Here is an 18,625-nt window from a genome sequence, read left to right on the forward strand (position 1 = left end):
TCCAGTGTATGTGACAATCACAGGGTTATCAACTCTCACAGTTTTATCATGAGTATGGCAATTTTGGCTCACATTAGAGCATTAAACTGGGATCAGGACCACCATTGTACTGAATCCTGTACCAACACTTAGTAAGAGACAGTCCCTGCCCTGAAGAGCTTGTAATTGTCTCGGGCAATGCACAGTGGGCAGTTTGTGACATGAGAGATGAAACTCAGATTTACCAAATGCATATCCTATAGGGGCTACCAAGCTGCTATTACATGGGAACAATTATTAATCCTTGTTACACTGGGCAGGATTCAAATTGGTGAGCCGGCTCTAAAGTTCATCAGTAATGCCCCAAACACCCACTCCAGAGACAGAATCACCTTTGTACCTAGTGTTTCATGTGTTAGTTTCCCCTCAACATAATACTAAGTTTCCATGTACATTTTCTACTAGTTGCTTCCCATTTATTATGCAATAGATATTCATTTGCTGATCTTCCTATCAGAATTTCACAAATCCTTTTGTCCTTCCTTTTGGGATCCCCAGTCACCTTTATAGTATGGCTAGTAATTTCCAACACTTCTCTACGGTCTTGTCTACACTGGCAAGTTTCTGTGCAGTAAAGCAGCTTTTTGTGCTCAAACTGCAGACGTGTACACACTGCCAAGACACTTTGTGCGCAGAAACTCCTCAGTTGCAGCGCTGCAAAAAACCCACCTTGACGAGACTCATAAGGCTATTTGCACAGAGGCTCCAGTCCTCCATTGCCAGTGTAGACACTTGATTGCTTTCTGTGCTGTAATTGGCCTCTGGAGCTGTCTCATAATGCCTCAAGTGACTGCTCTGCGCTCATTGTTTTGAACTTGGCTGCCCCGGAGACATGCGCCTCTCCCCTTTCAAAGCACCGTTTCTGACAGCCCTTGTGTGCTGTGCTGATATGCTCTGCTCCGGGACACAAAGCAAACCATTAATGTGGAATGCTCGTGCTGTTGAACACAGAGGCGGGCGTGTGTGTGTGCACGTGTGTGCGTGCGCCCATGGAACAACGGAATTGGGAGATCTGCATCATGTGAGGCTGTGCCTGTCCCATGAGGCATTGCAAACCCTTCCCAAAGCACCCTGCGGCCAATTGCACAGTGGAATAGCTACCCACAGTGCACTGCTGTCTTTGCTGTTGCAGGAGCTGCTAATGTGGATGCGCTCCAGCATCACAAGGAGCACAGTGTGGATACACAGCAGGTGTTTAATTCCAGCATTTTAATAAAAGTGGTATAACTTGTGGCGGAGAAACTTGTCAGTGTAGACATACTCTAAGTTACCTATATACCAGGGCTTCTTAAATACAACAATCCCTTCCTTAGGGTTTCGAGCTTCTCAACAGTGTGGTAAGCCTGAACAACAGAAGCATGTTATTTACTACATTTCTTACAAAAGACTATATGGAAAAACAGATGAGATTAGTCTTTTGTTATATTAGAGAACTAGGTTCCACTGGCACCTCTGCCTGAAGGGAACTTTTTGCAAGATCTCAGTTATCTATCAGAGGTGTGACTGATACTTATGCCTTACTGTGGAGCAGTACTAGGCTTTGGATCATAGTAAGGGTTATAAAGTACACAGAAATATTAATAGCATCCAGGACTAGAATGCATGGTATTGGAGTTTACACTTTAGTGCAATGTCCCCTAGACTAAAGGATCTTCTCTCTCTACCTTACTTGCCCCAGAGCATGTGATGGCCAGAGATTTTGGCATCACTCAAAGATTGCTACAGCAGGGGCCAAAAACAAAAAATTTGCAGGAGTCAGCAATATTGACTAAGTCCTACAAACACTAACTGGGAAAGTTACACTCACTAATACTAATTCTCCCATTAAAATCAACAGGATAGCTAATGGCGCTAAGCACTATGCTCCGAAGTAAACTTTTGAAATATCAAGCCTATGATAGCAGCACCTCTATTGTTAAAGACTCATAGGATCTCTATTGAAGACCTGCTGTCTAATCACATTCTGACTTAGAAATTAAATTTTCCTTTGGGCTAAAATTTGACATACCAGTTCCTAGTTGTGGGTGCTTCTTCCCAAAGTTAGAAAGAAATTAGATTGTCATATTTTTACTACAAAGGAAGCAAACAAAGGATGTCTTGGGAGTATCAGATATTTTTCTCATGCTCATTCTTCTTCCTTATGAAAAAGGTTTTGGAGAAAACAAACACCTGCCAGGGATGATAAAGGTATACTTGGCCCTTCCTCAGCACAGGGAGATGGGCAAGCTGGCCTCTCAAGGTCACTTCCAGCCTTACATTTCTATGATTCTATAAAAACTAGAAATTTGGCAGCTATTCTTTTATTAGCTCTACTGCATCCTTTTTAGAATTATCAAAATATTTTGCAAAAGTGTAGCACGACAAAGTTGTCTTCTGGCACTAAACTCCTATCATCACCTGTTTGGACACTTATAAAGCCTTTCAAAGAGTATTTTAGGAGGTGGAGGAATTCTTTTTAAGGTCCTGATTCAAGATCCATTGACTTCAATAGGCTTTGGATCAGACATTAAGGTTTTAGCACTTATTTGTAATAAGAAAATATTTGCAGTAATAAATTAGTGTTCAGAAATAAGTGTTAAACTTGCTGTCAATTAGTTTAATTGACACAAAGTTGATTGAGTGAATTTCCCTAAATCGTCCCTGCGAAAGAACAGTTTGGAAAGAGCAGAGATAGATGTCTATAAAACAGTCAGGGAATTTATAAGTAAAAATCAAGATAAGCCTTAGAAGAAGAATGAAAGAAAAAATGTCCACAGTTTGGTGGTGACTGTTTTCACTAGCAAATTATTTATCATACATTTTAACTTCAGTTTAGAATAGCAGTAGAGAGTGTTTAAGCCAATATGTGTATTTCAAAGACTTAAGTAAATACATATTGTATTTGGGAAGGTCTGTATGTAATCAGAATCTTATATCTTAACATGTATTTGTTTTTCCCCTCCCTTAATTCCCCACTAGAAAAATGCTGCTATTTTTTTTCTGGCGGGGGCGGGGGGGTTGTTCATGTACTTTTTACATTAAATTAATCTTATAACTGGTAATAATAAAAACACATGTGTAAAATATTCAGAGAGTCTCACATTTCAAATCCTCACCAAACTAATTATCTATTAGTTTTAGATGTTGATAGCACGCACAATTATTCTATTTTACAAAATCTTGCTAACAAAACTCAAAACACTGATATATTTTACAAACAGAATAATCTAATCAGAGTATTTTATATATTAAAATGTTGCAGATATAGGATGGTTCTCAGACTGTTATGCCTGTTTTGAGATAAATGTACATGGAATGACATGCAAAAAAGTGCTGACTGCAGCAAAAAGATAAATGTTATTTTCGTTTATCATTTATAAAAACCTCTTCTGTACTTGGAAATGTTTGGTCTTCCTTTACACGTCTCTACAGCTGCAAGAGTCATGCTGTCGTGGAGGAGAAGGGAGAGGGAAATAAATTGAACTCCAACTCTGGGAGATGCCATTGGTAAGAAGTAGTGTTTTTACACACACATACAGTGAAACTATTAGAAAAACTATTAAACTATTAGTCTATCACTGTACCTTTATCTCTCATTATGTTTTTTTCTGCTAGATTAAGATTAATTCCACCTACCATCAGAATTTTTTCCCCACACAGGTACTTGAAAATAGCCACCAACGCCAGCACTACTTAGTTACAGAGTTTAATTCAGAGAACATACCTGTTGGAGAAAGGATATAGTTGTTGAGGGAGAGATCTGAAGTGGTATTTTGTGATTTGGGATGGAAAACCAGGTTGCTAACTTTCACAGGAGTTCAAAAGGTGGGCAGTTGACTGAAATTCCCCTCTCCTGCCAGTGCTGATGGATCAAATGGGAGCTGCATGTTTCCAGCCAGATGGAATCAGGCTGAGAGATAGACTTCTTATGGAGGTCTTCACAGATTTTAAGGCCAGAAGGGTCCATTATGAAATCTAGTCTGACCTTTTGTGTAACACAGGCACAAGAACCTCATAAAAAATTTCTGTATCAAGCCCATAGCTTCATTTTGAGATATAGAATATAATTTCTCACCACATTTTTAGTCTAAATTTGTCTAGCTTCAGTTTCAAGCCATCAAATCTCTCTATGCTTTTTTTCTGGTAGATTAAAGAGCTGTCTGCTACAAAAAAAATTTCCCCCATGTAGGTAGGTACTTGTAGACTGTGAACAAGTCACCTTTTAACTTTCTCATCAATAAACCACATCTGAGTTTCTTGCTATAAGGCAAATTTTCCAGAATAATTCTTGTAGCTCTTTTCTGAACTCTTTCAAGTTGTCAGCATTCTTTTGAAGTTTTGACACTAGAACTGGAGACAGTATTTTATAAACTGTCTTACTAATGCCATACAGAGCTATTACTTCCTCTCTTCTCCTGCTTGATATTTTCCTGCTTATATATCCAAGGATTGTGTTCACCCTCTTAGATACAGCATCCCTCCGGGAGCTCATGCCATGACCCCTAAGTCCTTTTCCTGCTTTTCAGAATATAGTCTTCCAACTTATAAATGTTCTTTGGACTGGATCCACAGAGAGGACTTAGGCTCAGCATCGCAATGCCTAGTTATTGGTGCTCTGCTGCCTAATGGAATATACAGAGTTAGGCTCCCTATACAATACATGGGCACCTCAGAATGGGCATCCACAGCCACTGAGCTGAGCATGGAGCTGCCTTAGCTAGCCACTAGGAAATGCCAAGGAAAGTGGAGTATCCTACACCATGCCCCTGTAAGGAAGTTAGGCACCTAAGGTCCTTTTTCACACACAAAAAGCGCAATAAGCCCACACACATAATGACAGTGCCTCCTTTCAACTGTTAGCCCAGTGGTTAGTACACTCACCCAGGATGTGGGAGGCCCTGGTGCCATTCTACCCTCTGCCTGATTTGGAGCAGGATTTGAAGCCACATCTTCTATCTCTTAGGCAAGTCCCTTAACTACTATACTATGGAATATTCCAGGGTGGGTCTGTCTTTCAATCTCCCGTTGAAACTGTTCTATTCTTTGTAATTAATTAAACAGTCATTAGAACAGAGACTTGAATTTAAGTCTCCCAAATCCCAGAAGAATACCCTATCCACTGGGCTATGGAGTCACTATCTCTCTCTCTTTCTTTGGTCCCATGATTATTCAATTAGTTATAACAAGTGGAACAGCTTCAACAGGAGTCACTGAGAGAAACCAACCCAGAATATTCCATAGCGCAGTGGCAGGTAAATGCCTAAGTTTCTAAAATCGCTTTGATCTATCCCCTTGTTCCTACCAGACTCTAAGGCCAGGAGGGACCATCATGATCATCTAGTCTGATCTCTTGTACTTTGCAGGTCCAGAACCTCATTCCTGCAGTGGGCCCTGCAGTGGGAAACTTTGGCTGAGTTACATAAATTCTCAAATCTTGATTTAAATACTTCAAGTTACAGAGAATCCTGGACGTGGGACCTTGCATTTGGCTTTGTTAAAAAGGATATTATTCAAATGAGCCCGTCTCATTCAAGTAATCCAGGTCAATCCATATAACTGTCTCCATCACTATTTACCACTCCACCAATTTTTGTGTCATATGTAAACTTTACCATCAGTGATTTTATGTTTTCTTCCGGAATAGCACTTAGTTGCAAACAGATACCTTGTAAGACTGGGATAAAGAAGCACTTCAAAGGCCAGTATTTTTCTTTGTTTTCTGTACAAAGACTTCACAAGGGTGGCCCTTTGTTCTTGTTGTGCCTGTTATTAGCTAAAACACCAAACAAGGGAAACTACTGTTCATATTTTCTTTGAAGAATTCTATGAGTATGATCATTTGTTAGGCTTGGCTGACAAATGAACGTGCCAAATGAGGTATTCTTTATTGGTTGTAAAATGAAACTGAATTAATTTTTAGTAAATAAACACTGAGAAAAAATGAGAGGAATTCTGTGTATGAGAGAGAGAGAAAGAGAGAGAGAGAGAGATGCTAAAATTTAATTCTCCAGAGGCTGTGGATTGTAGCCATCAGAGGGCCTATTCTCCCCTGTAGGATACAGTTTCAGGTAACTCCAAGGGGAAATTCGGGTCTCGTGAGATTGGCTTGATTAGAAGCACCAAGTAGATTACTTTTATCCTGCCAATGAGGAAGAGAATAAGACTTCAATATAGTTATCTGAGTCAAGATTAAACTAAAAGTTGGAACAAATCTTTGTAGCATACTCCTTAGCCAGAGAAATATCAATTCAAAAGTAATTAGACCAAATGTAAAGATGTAAAGATTCAGAAAAAAAACAAAGTACTTGCAAAAACTGATTAGCTCACTGACTTGAGCCACTATGTTCATTTCCCATAGTTTAACCCTGATTCTGAAAGCATATCTGCTAATGCAGCCCCTGCAGCATTCAAACTATTAAGTCTTTCTATGCGTAGGGAGCACAGAAGGGAAAAAAAGCACACAACGGAATTGGGGAAGACCCAAATAGTGCATTGAAACTGTGCTCTGATGATGGAGTTTAGAGGATGAGGGGATACACTGTTAAATATAAACCATTCATTTTGTGAAGAACCCCAGCTAATTCCTTTCCTTTTTATGCAATAAAAAGAACAAAAAAGATATTTAGGAAGTGCCCACTCCAGTCCCACTGACAAGAAAATTGGGATTTTGTAGTGAAAATAGAAAGAACTGTGAAAAATACACAATAGAAGTCCAAATAAAATAACAAGTTCAAACATACAAAGTAGCCTTAGTATCTGAGGGAAAATGTAGGATCACTCGGAAGGGCAGACAGTGGTGATAGTAGTAAATTCCTCTGACTAAAAAAAGTTATTGATTTTCAAAGTAGTAAAGGATGGGCATGGATGGATGTGTAAGAGGGATCAAGTTCCTTGCCCTATAGGCATATACTGAAAATGATATGTTTCTTGGTGATCTGAATAGTAGTTGTGAAATCATTAGGACTGGTAGCCACATTTTCAGTTGGCCCCATCTTCATTATAGTCCCAATCAAACCCTTTTTCCAAACACTCCCAGACTTGGTGGCAAAGGGGTTTAAAATCTAGATCAGAATCATCTGGCTCAGGGCCATCTCTACTTAAGAGAGGACTGAGTAAGGTTTTCAGAAAAAGAGGGCATAATTATGGAAATTCCAATTCAGAGGCATTCTAAAGTTTAGCATTGCACAATCTTTCTATGTTAGTTAAACTGCACAGAGAGATAACTCATCATGAGGGCGACTCTAAATTTTCCTAGAGTAAAAGTGAGACATTTCCAGTAAACAAGGAAATATTACTAGTGTTTGAAAGTAATGAAGCTCTACTAATCTACAGCAAATGTGACAATTATATGTACATGTTATTAATTAGCATCTTATTTATCTGGCAGTAAACAATCATTTTCAACAAATTTTATCTATCAACACATTTCAGGAAAAAAAGGTATTTTCAAGTTTCTTCTTCCATTGTGCTAGCTTTGTTTTTTTGTAATATCATACCGATCACACAGTGCACTTAGACTCTGTGAAAACTCTCAGCTTTTTTCAAGCCTCTGTGTCTATGTGTTAGAGAGGGAAATAGCAACAAAGCAGCAAAATGTTTCTGTGCCTTTCAATGTTTAATGCAGAGCAGAGCAAGAGAATAACTTGAAATATCAGCAACACTGAGCACCAAAATAAGAGTTTTTAAGTCTGCAAGCAAAGTTTGCCAGAAAGACAGGTATTTTATACTATTCTGCTAAAGGAATCCTACTAAAAAAATTAAAATACTTACTGTGAAGATACTGAGCAATGTTTATTATCCATTCATCTGTTAATCTCCCAGCTTTTGATATCTTGGTACATTTCAGCTGACTTGAAGAGTCTCTCGATTCAATCCAACAAATTGTGTCCTTATTGTATATAAAATCCAGTGTATTAATTCCATTTCCTTTCACTGAGTTTGGAGTGGAAACTTTACTTCCATTAAGATATAATACTTCAATAGTTTCAGAGCTTGCAATCAGAAGAACTGGAGGTCTGTCACTGGGCTCTAAAAAAAAATGAGCAAAAAGTTTAGTTGACAGATCATCCTATTACCATCTTTCCAAAACACACATAGTATTTAGGTTACCTTAGCTGTATATTTAAAAATATTTAAATATAACATTGATTTTTTTTCTTTTGGCTGAGAATGCACCATAGTAATTGAGTTTACCACTCGGTAATATTTAATCTAAATGTTTCTTAACATTTACTCTGCTTTTGTTATGAGTCTGTACAGCGCCTAGCACACTAGGATCCTTATTCCTGACTAGGGCTCCTAGACGCTAATAGAAGACAAAGACGAAGTCCAGATGTACCACTAAGTATGTTCAATGGAATTACTTAAAAGCAACAAGGAAGCTAATCTTTGTAGATATATCTCTATCTGATCTATGAATCTTCACTAGCATTAGTATATATAATGTTCATGTTCAGTATGAAACAGTGTGTTTGGCATAAGTAATTCCAAGGGAACAAAAGGCTATTAGTATTAGTATTATCAGTATTGAGAAAAATCTGACAAAGCCCCTGCACAGAAGCAGAGTATGATTCTGAACTGGTGCTACCTTTAGTATGAGGTGGGGCCTGGCTAACATGCCTAGCATATTGCAGTATATGGCCCAAATCTGCTAATCTGAGGGGAATAGCCAAAATCCTGCACTAATTACATATAATCTGTTGACAGCACTGGGCACTCCGGAAAGTGCATCCTGCTGCTTCCTGAAGCAGCATGATAAGGCAAGACTCAGATCCACTAAGGCACTTAGACGCATAAATTCCAGTTTTAGACAGCAATGCAATCCACAAAATCCCTGAACAGCTGCAGTAAAGTAAGAACCACCATCTCCTCGTCCAGCCATTTTGTGGCAAGAGAGGCACACATTCTCACAAGGTACAAATTAATTGTCTGTCCTGCAGTCAAGCAGCTCAGGGATTACTGACTGTAGATATCTATCTGTGCTAGCAATCTCCCTTCAGCCGGACTTAGGCACCTAACTCCATGAGACAGAAGGGGCTTTGGGACACAACTCTCTCCTTGGTATCTTCCATTTGCTCATTTAGATGGTTCCTCACCTAGACATTGGCTTTTGTGGATTACATTCTTAGGTGCCTATCTCTCCCCATTCATTGTATAGGGAATCTAGGTGCCTAACTCAGGGTTTCTGGATCAAATTGTTCTAGGGTGACCAGATAGCAAGTGTGAAAAATAGGAACCGGGTGTGTGTGTGTGTGGGGGGGAATAGACACCTATGTAAGAAAAAGCCCCAAATATCGGGACAGTCACTATAAAATCGGGACATCTAGTCACCCTAAATTGTTCCTGTGATTTTTCTAGATGTGTAAAAGTTAGGTGTTATGACACTCACAGTAATTATCTTTCTGGATCCGGGCCTAAGTGCTTTCCCTGAGTCAACCTGTATTGTGTTGTCAGGATGGCCCTTAGACTCTTTGCTTGGCTGATACTATTCCATTCCTTTCCCCACCTTTTGGCTCATAGTACCAAGGCTGGGGTGTTTTCCCTCAAGTTATAATAGAAAATTCCAGAACTATTCTCACCTATTTATACATGTCAATGTGACAACAGGTGGACCATGCCAAAGAAAAATTAACAAATTATTACTGACAGCTGCAATATTTCCAAATGAAAGTATAATTACAGAAATATAGTAGATTCCTATATAGGTCCCAAATTGACTGAACCTCATTCAGGTTATTGAGTTATTATTAAACACATCTTAAGACAAATGTTGAACTATAAGATGATAGTAAGGTATTATGATGTTATCGAGAACTCCCCAATAGCTGGTAATGTTGAAACTACCTGAGAATAGTTAGACTTTAAATTTAACTCTGGACTTATTTTAGATGACACTGAAATCTGGTGTTTCACTGAGATAATCACAAATATGGTCAATTAGTAAATTACAATTTGTTCCTTACAGCACAATGAACAACTTTACAGCGTATGCTTTATCTCATTCAACCCTAAAGTAGGTATCAGCAGGAAACACATGGAACAGTGCATTAAGGTATGGAAAACGGCACACTGAAGTGAATCTTTTGTAGAAATTTAAGTTCACATTTACAATGTGTATTATCCTCAATCCTCTGAGAAATTATTTCACAGCATGGGATAATAGTTCTAAATGGGTCAAATCCTGAGGCCAACATTTCAAAAGCGGGTGCAGGTCTTAAAAATTTTACCTGACACCTAAAAGCCCAAGGACTAAGTTGTCAAACCAATGTGAAAAACACCCAAACTGCCATATGAAGAGACCTTACCCAAAGCCACCCCACTTACAATTCAAAACAACAGATCAGTTGTGTGCTGTATTTAAATGTAATACTGTCATTCCACATTCTACTTAATAGATGTTTAAAAATTAATGTAGCTCTGGGGCAGGTGGAATGCAGAAATAAATATTCATTAGATACATTTGACAAATTTCATCTAACAAAACATTTCATGAATAGTATTTGATGAACCAGTCAGTTACTAGAAAAGTATCACTTGAATAAATTAGTTGGTGGATTCTGATGAAATCCATTGAATAATCTATTCACAGAGTTTTGTTCAATGCTGAGTGATTCTATTGACTTTGTTTTTCTTGCTTATGTTTTTGCATACTCTCGCTCCCTGGCTTCATCCCACATGCTCTTTCCTATTGTGGATCAGAGTTAATCTTTTTCCAAAATTGTCTCCATTTACTATTTGCTCTTTTCTTTCTTTCTACCTCCATTCCTTATCTATTTTTTTCTCTACACTATAATCTCTATCTAATCCCCTACATTTTTTCCTCTCCTGTTTTCTCCCACTTTTCCCTGAAGACAGAGAGGTTACTTACCCTGTACAGTAACTAGAGTTCTTTGAGATGTGTGGTCCTTATGTGTATTCCACTATTGGGTTCACGTGTACTCCGGGCACCACAAACAGTAACATTTTTGCTAGCAGCATCTGTTTGTCTGCACCTGCACCCTTCTCCTCCTTGTGTTCTAAACCAAGGATATAAAGAGCAATTTGGGCCGACCATCTCTCCATTTCCCTTTTTACCATAGATTGTCCAGGATAATGATCTACAGTAGAGAGGAAGGAGGAGGGTAGCAGAATAAAGATAAGAACCACACATCTTGAAGAACTCCAGTTACGGTACAAGGTAAGTAACCTCTCTTTCTTCTTTGAGTGATGGTGACTGACATGCAGTATTCTTTGAGGGGGTGGGTGTGAGGAATTCTGTGTTACCAATGACTAGAGGACTGTTGTGCTGAAAGATATAACTGCTGCAGAAGCTTGTTCCAGGGCTTAATGTCTTGTAAAGGTCTGAACAGAACCCCATGCAGCTGCTTTACAGATTTTACTGAGAGAGAGAGATGTCTCGAGGTGAAACTGCTGATGAAGCATAAGCTCTAGTTGAGTGGGCCCTCACACCCTGTGGAGGGAGAATGCCTCCTAATTCATAACCCAACAGAATTCAGCCTGAAATCCATTTGGAAAGTATCTGGGAAGAGATCGCTTCCCCTCTCATCCATTCCATAAAGGATACCAATGACTTAGATGATTTCCAAAGGATTTGGTTCTTCATAGGTAGAATGCCAACACTCAACAGACATCGAAACAATGAAGCTTCCTGTCTTTGCTGGTGATGTGCAGCTTTGGGAAGAATACAGGTAAGTGAATTGTCCAATTCTGATGGAAGTCTAAGATTACTTTGGGGGTAAATTTCAATGTAATGTCAGTGAAACTTTGTCCCTATGGAAGATTGTGTATTGTGGATCAGCCATAATGGCCCCCAGTTCACCCACTCTCCTAGCCTAGGTGATGGCCACTAGAAAGGTTTCAGAGTAGCAGCCGTGTTAGTCTGTATTCGCAAAAAGAAAAGGAGTACTTGTGGCACCTTAGAGACTAACAAATTTATTTGAGCATAAGCTTTCGTGAGCTACAGCTCACTTCATCAGATGCATTTGGTGGAAAATACAGTGGGGAGATTTACATACACACACAGAGAACATGAAACAATGGGCTTTATCATACACACTGTAAGGAGAGTGATCACTTAAGATGAGCCATCACCAGCAGCGGGGGGAAGGGGGGAGGAGGAAAACCTTTCCTGGTGACAAGCAAAGTAGGCTATTTCCAGCAGTTAACAAGAACATCTGAGGCCACTAGAAAGACAACTTTCATTGATAGGTGAGCTAAGAAGCATGAGACTAGGGTTTAAATGGAGGTCTACTTTATGCTGAGAGGACTAAATGGTGGTTAGGTTTTAGCTGGAACTGGTGGAGGTGGCAATGTCATCTGGCTCCATCTCTCTAGCCTGGTTTGGTCAGGATAGGTTGAAGATGATCCAAAGTCTCAGAAGACAGTGGGCATGACAGCCATATGGTGAAGCTCACTTCAGTAGCCAGTTTTTCCTGCCAAAATCTTTCTTTAAGGACCCAAAAAAGGGAGTGATGGGTGGAATATCACATACTCTTATTATTTTAGGCTTAATATTCGACACACCAATTTTGGTTCATTAATTTCTGGACCCACATTTTCTTGTTTACCAATCATAATCTTAAGACAGTCCTTGAGTTAAACCAGTAGGCCTTTTTGTTTGGACTAAGTGAGTCTTTCTGGCTCGTTTTCATACCTTTTCCCATCTACATTTGTTATTATAGGTTATTGTGACATCTTATGAACTTTCATATATTTTTGACAGTTAAACTCACAGAGTAAATTTGTAGGCACAATTATCACCACAGGTCTCATGACAAGGTAGGTTTTGTCACGGAGGAAAGGTTCTAATGAGAACTTTCTGAGAACATACTATGATAGGGTAGGTGAAGTTGGAGTGATTATCAATTGGAGGGTGACAAATGCTGATAACAGCTAGGTGCACACAAAGGAGCTAAGGTCAGACCTGAGGTCTTTAAGGAAAGAAGATATTCTAAAATGGGAGATATCAGAATTTTGGAGGGTTACTTGAAGATACTGTCACCAGATAGAAAACCTTTTCAATTTTGCCATGTAGCACTTTCTTGTGGACTCTTTCCTGCTCTTATTAAGGACTGATTGTATCACCTGTGAACTTTTCTAAGTTCAATGCCCATCCAAATACCAGATGGTGGGAAGCCAGGTTGGGATGCCTAGTCTTGCCTTTGCCTTGTGTCAATAGGACAGGAAAAGCTATATCCAAATGCCTGGACATGGTGACATCAGACTGTTGGGGCCATCTCTGGCAATCAGTATGTCCAACACTCTCTTGCTTGATTTTCCTCAGATATGAGGTAAGAATGGAATGGATGGTAAGGCATAAGTCATTTGTCCCAACCATGGAATGAGAAATGCTCTAGGGTACAGATGTGGGGACCTGCATGAAAGATCCCCTAAGCTTATTCTTACCCGCTTAGGTTAAAAGCGGCCACCACCAAAGTGTTACACAAAGAATAACAGGGGAAGTGCCTACTTGGAAATGTCTCCCCTGCCCCCAAATATCCCCCCAAGCCCTACACCTCCTTTCCTGGGAAAGGCTTGATAAAAATCCTCACCAATTTGCATAGGTGAACACAGACCCAAACCCTTGGATCTTAAGAACAATGAAAAATCAATCAGGTTCTTAAAAGAAGAATTTTAATTAAAGAAAAAGTAAAAGAATCACCTCTGTAAAATCAGGATGATAAATACCTTACAAGGTAATCAGATTCAAAACATAGAGAATCCCTCTAGGTAAAACCTTAAGTTACAAAAAGACACAAAAACAGGAATATACATTCCATTCAGCACTACTTATTTTATCAGCCATTTAAACAAAACAGAATCTAACACATATCTAACTAGATTGCTTACTAACTCTTTACAGGAGTTCTGACCTGCATTCCTGCTCTGGTCCCAGCAAAAGCATCACACAGACAGAGAGAGCCCTTTGTTCCCCCCATCCCCCTACAGCTTTGAAAGTATCTTGTCTCCTCATTGGTCATTTTGGTCAGGTGCCAGCAAGGTTATCTTATCTTCTTAACCCTTTACAGGTGAAAGGGTTTTTCCTCTGGCCAGGAGGGATTTATAGGTGTTTACCCTTCCCTTTATATTTATGACATATCTCCCCTGGAATCCAAATCTTGAACCATCCCAGAGCACTAGATTATGAATTTCCTGTATTGCTGTGGTATGAAGAGGTCCCAAAAGGGGGGTCTCCTTTGTCAAAAAATGATCTGTATCACCAAATTGTTGGGCTTCCATTTGTGGTTCTTGGAGAAGTACTGAGGCTGTCTTCCAGTGTGTTGTGAATTCCTGGTGGGGTGTACTACCAAAAGAGTGACTGCCGAATAGTTCCAAAGCTTGACAGCGTCTATACAAAAAGGGAAAGATCTTGCTCCCACTTGTTGATGTAGAACACTATTGCCATGTTGTCTGACATCACTTAAACAAGCCAGGCTTGTATGAATGTAAGAAGCACTTGCAGGCCTTGTGCACTGCTAACAATTCCAGGAGGTTTATGCAAATCTGGGACTCTTGGGGAGTCCATATTCCTTGTGCTATATACTTGTCTAGATGGGAGCCTCATTACGGTAAGGCGGTGTCAGTTATCAATTGCTATATATGTACACCATCCATAGAGAAGCTTACAGGCAAGGATGGTGAAGTCTTGTGAAGGGTGTTACATAGGTGCAAGAAGCCCTGTGACTCAAAAGAATAAGACATGAGGAGGCCGGCATTTGTTGAAGTTGAGTGGTAAGCTCTTTATGGTAGGAATCTGTCCAAAGGAAGATATGCTTTGGTACTGATAGATTCCAGAGTTGGTCAACTATATAGTCCATGTGGGAATTAAAATGGACTTTTCTGGGTTTAAGCAAAGTCCTAGTAAGTACAGAAGATTGATCAGGGATAAGGCTGCTGATCATTAGCCCTGACAAGATCTTCCCACCAGTAACCATTTGTTATTGATGTAATTGATGATCCATGGTGGTAAAAGTGGGCTGCCACAACTGAAAGCACCTTTGTGAATACCTTGGAACTACTGCAAGGCCAAACAGGGAGCACTCTGTACTGGTAGTGCTTCAGACCTGCTGTGAATCTCAGGTCTGTTGAAACTGACATCCTTCACATCAAGAGATGTGAACCTCTCACCTTTGGTCAGTGAAAGAATTATTCATGCCATAATGACCATTCTGAACCTCGATGTGCAGATTAAGACATTTAGCTGTCTGAGATCTAAGATAGGTCTCCATTCTTCCTTCTTTTTGTGAAAGAGAAAACACTTAGAGCAAAATCCCTTTCCCCAATGTTATGAAGGATCTGGCTCTATGGCTCCCAGTTAAAGCAGGGAGTCCTAACTCTGATGTGAGATGCAGAGAATGCAGATGGGGTAGGGGGTTTGGAGGGGTAGTGCGAGGAATTCTGTGGTGTAGCCAGTCTGAATGACATTGAGAATCTATCTGTCTGTGATTATCATGTGCCAAGCTTGGCACTATACCCTGAGGAGCAATGCATCTGTTCCCAGACGTGAGGAAGTGGGGAACAGTTGTTTCCCTCCATACTAGCGGAGTCAGCCTTGTTAGAGTGTTCTGCACTGACAAGTCCTTCTTTAGGCAGCATGGTACTATTGGTGTAAGTAGCGTTCAGTGTTTCTTTCTTCCCAGTACCATGGACCTACTCCTGTGGGCAATGTCAGTTTCAAAGAAGACCTGCTTTTTGGAGCCAAAGGACCTATCCTACTTATGAGTACTAATACTAGGGCACAGATTCTCACCTGACTTAGAATGTACTACAAAAAAAGGACCTGGAGGGGGATTCTATTGCTTTTTGTGAGAGTGTTTTCTAACCTTCTCATGCACATCTTTGAAGAAGTCCCTAGTTCTACCCATTAGCCACAGATCCAGGAGTCATGTGCTCAGAGGTACACTTCTTGATGCCTCTGCCTGACATACAGGAGAGGTTTTCCGCAGCTAGGGTCAAACTGTGGCCTCAATGCTTGATCCATAAATAATCTCCAGTCTGTACTCACATGTCTGACAGGTTTGGCTGGGGAAGGATCAGCAAATGGAGCACTTTGAGGAAACATGAATTTCACCAATTTCTTGAGGTCCCTCCAACTCCCTTGTGGCCTTAGAGGAAAACTACAGACCGGAGCCAGAGACTCCAGGCCATAGGAGCAGAAGCAGCCAAAGCTGGGACCTCTGGACGTTAACAGAATTTTTTACATTTTTGACAGGACTCTCTCCATCCTATGTTGATTAACTGTTTCCTTCAACCCTCCCCCTCCATCACATTCTCTCCATCTTGGCTTCACCCAGAACCTTTCTCCTTATCCCTCTTCCTTTCAGCTTATTCCCTCCTAAAAAATTGTGGAGCTAACACTCTGTTTGCTGCCACCACATTGTTCGTTCTACTTATGTATTATACCCCTTCCCTCCTGGTGACTGTCTGGTCTATTTAGTTGTAAGTTCTTCAGGGCAGAAATCGTCTACTATTTTGTATTTGTCCAGTGCCTAGCAAAATGGGGTCCCATTCTTGGTTGGCCCTGATGCACTACTGTAATAAATATGAATAATAATGAATAATGACTGCAACTCTCCTTGTTTCCACCTGCTAAACGGTATAAAGGAAGCTAAAAATACATTGAATACCTTCCTAATATTACTTTCCAATGTAACCAATTGCTGCAATTGCCAAAGAGATGTTATATAGTCACTCTGAGAGCAGGTGGTTCATGCAATTGCAAACAAAAAAGCATGTGAGACAATTTCTCTCTATTAAGATGTAACCCACACAATGAAAGAATGTTGGGAACTCCTGTTCTGCTTATACAAAGGACAATGCAACAAGGTCAGCAGCAGTATGCATTTTCTCACACTATCTCAGCCTTGATTTGAACTGTCTTATACAGGTCTCTGTGTTCATTGAAAACTGGTTCCTTGCTGAGTCTGCCAGTAATGGTAAAAATTGCTGTAAAATATGATATATATGTGTGTGTGTGAGAGAAAGAGAGAGAGAGAGGCATTTCTCCATGAGGAAATGGAAATACTGACAGATGGTTACCATAGTCAATCATTACATACTGAGCTGTATTTATACTATAGGTCAAAGACTCATCTCATTATCAATCCTGAAGCCATCTACCTTCCCCAGTCCTGAACTGTTTTTACTGTATGAGATGCAACTCCCGTTATGTCCCACTGAAATAATGTTTTTTATGGAGAGGGTTGAGAAGAATATTAAAATAGTTTTTCTCTGTACGGAGTTGCTTGTATCAGATTACCTTTTTTTAAAAAAATCTATAACTATGCTATGTGGATCAATACAAAACTTAAGTTTCAAGTCTTACTTTTTGAGCTCATCAATATTTTAAATCGTAACTCTCAGTGGTGCTCACATAAGAACACAAGTATGCAGTTTCTTTGCCATAGTTTTTCCTAGTTTTAGCTTCAAAAACACAGTATCTGCCAGAAGTCTGCCAACTGACATAGAAAAATATACATTTGTTTCCTCTGGATTTCCACATATTGACATAAAAATATACTTTATAACAGGCTTTGGTTACTATGTATGTTGAATAGATTGTAGGAGAAAATAAGAATTGTTGAGTCAATACACTGACTAGGGAAATACTTTGTTCAATTTGTCTTCATTAAACAGAATTCACTAATTCCCTTAAATGCTTAATTTATTATTGGCAATGAAAATATGCATTAATTAACCAATAAGACATAATGTGAATATGAATATCTTCAAATCAACTCCCTGGGATGTTACATGGAGCAAGGCAGAGGCTCATGTCTCTAATATTCCAAGGGTATAATTACCTCATGATAATTTCCTGACACTCAGGTTGTCTCAGGGAGGTGGCATTTATGTGGAAATTGTATGTATTGAGATGAAAGAGGGAATTGGTAGCTCTACTAATCTTGGCTGAATAAAGTAGCTTCCATAACTTTTATTTACCCCTTCAGAAAGGTTTCTAGCTAATCAGAATCCTCCTTCAAAAGTGTTTTGTAATAATCCATGACAACTGAAAAAGTTTTTCTAGATTTCTAACAATGGATCACTGTATTAAATTAAAGGAAAATCCATCTTTACTATGTAGATAAACATCTACCCTATTTACCAGGGAGAAAGGCAGACCCAGAGGACTTTAAAAAATCATTCTTATAATGTATAAAAAAATCCAACTTACCATTTTTGGCCTTGCAAGATTTGTTGTCAGGTTGAAGTATATAACCCTCCACACAGCTACACGCATATGATCCATCTGTATTTGTACAGGTTTGGCTACAGGTCCCATACGCATTACATTCATCTAAATCTAAAGGATACATTGAAATAATACATAAGTAAGAGCCCTCACTTAAGAGTAAAATCTTGGGGGAGGTTGCAAAATTCACTCCCTAAACAACATTATAAAAGTAAGGGTAAGCCCTCTATAGATAGATTTTTATATTTTCTCATTGTTTTCAGCCACAATCTTATCTGAGCTGTCTGCTGATGAAACTATGCCAGTGACCAAACAGAAGGCCAATATTTAACATTGCAAGGCTAACTGTTAACCAGCTTGAAAATTAAAGGCATTCAAATGATCAGTGAGAAACATAACAATTAGGGAACCACTTGG

The 18,625-nt window shown here is 39.4% G+C and overlaps 1 protein-coding gene across 1 annotated transcript in view; it reads right to left on the reverse strand.

Moving 5' to 3' along the window:
• The window catches only part of LRP1B (LDL receptor related protein 1B), a 1,336,604-nt gene that overhangs the window by 748,712 nt on the left and 569,267 nt on the right, over positions 1-18,625 (reverse strand). Inside the window, exons 5-6 of the mRNA XM_043505072.1 lie at positions 18,191-18,319; positions 7,789-8,046 (exon numbers count right to left, since the gene is read on the reverse strand). Of these exons, the coding sequence (XP_043361007.1) occupies positions 7,789-8,046; positions 18,191-18,319 (387 nt within the window). The remainder of the gene's footprint in view (positions 1-7,788; positions 8,047-18,190; positions 18,320-18,625) is intronic.

This window comes from Dermochelys coriacea, chromosome 11 (genome assembly GCF_009764565.3).
Source record: "Dermochelys coriacea isolate rDerCor1 chromosome 11, rDerCor1.pri.v4, whole genome shotgun sequence".
Lineage (NCBI taxonomy): Eukaryota > Metazoa > Chordata > Testudines > Dermochelyidae > Dermochelys > Dermochelys coriacea.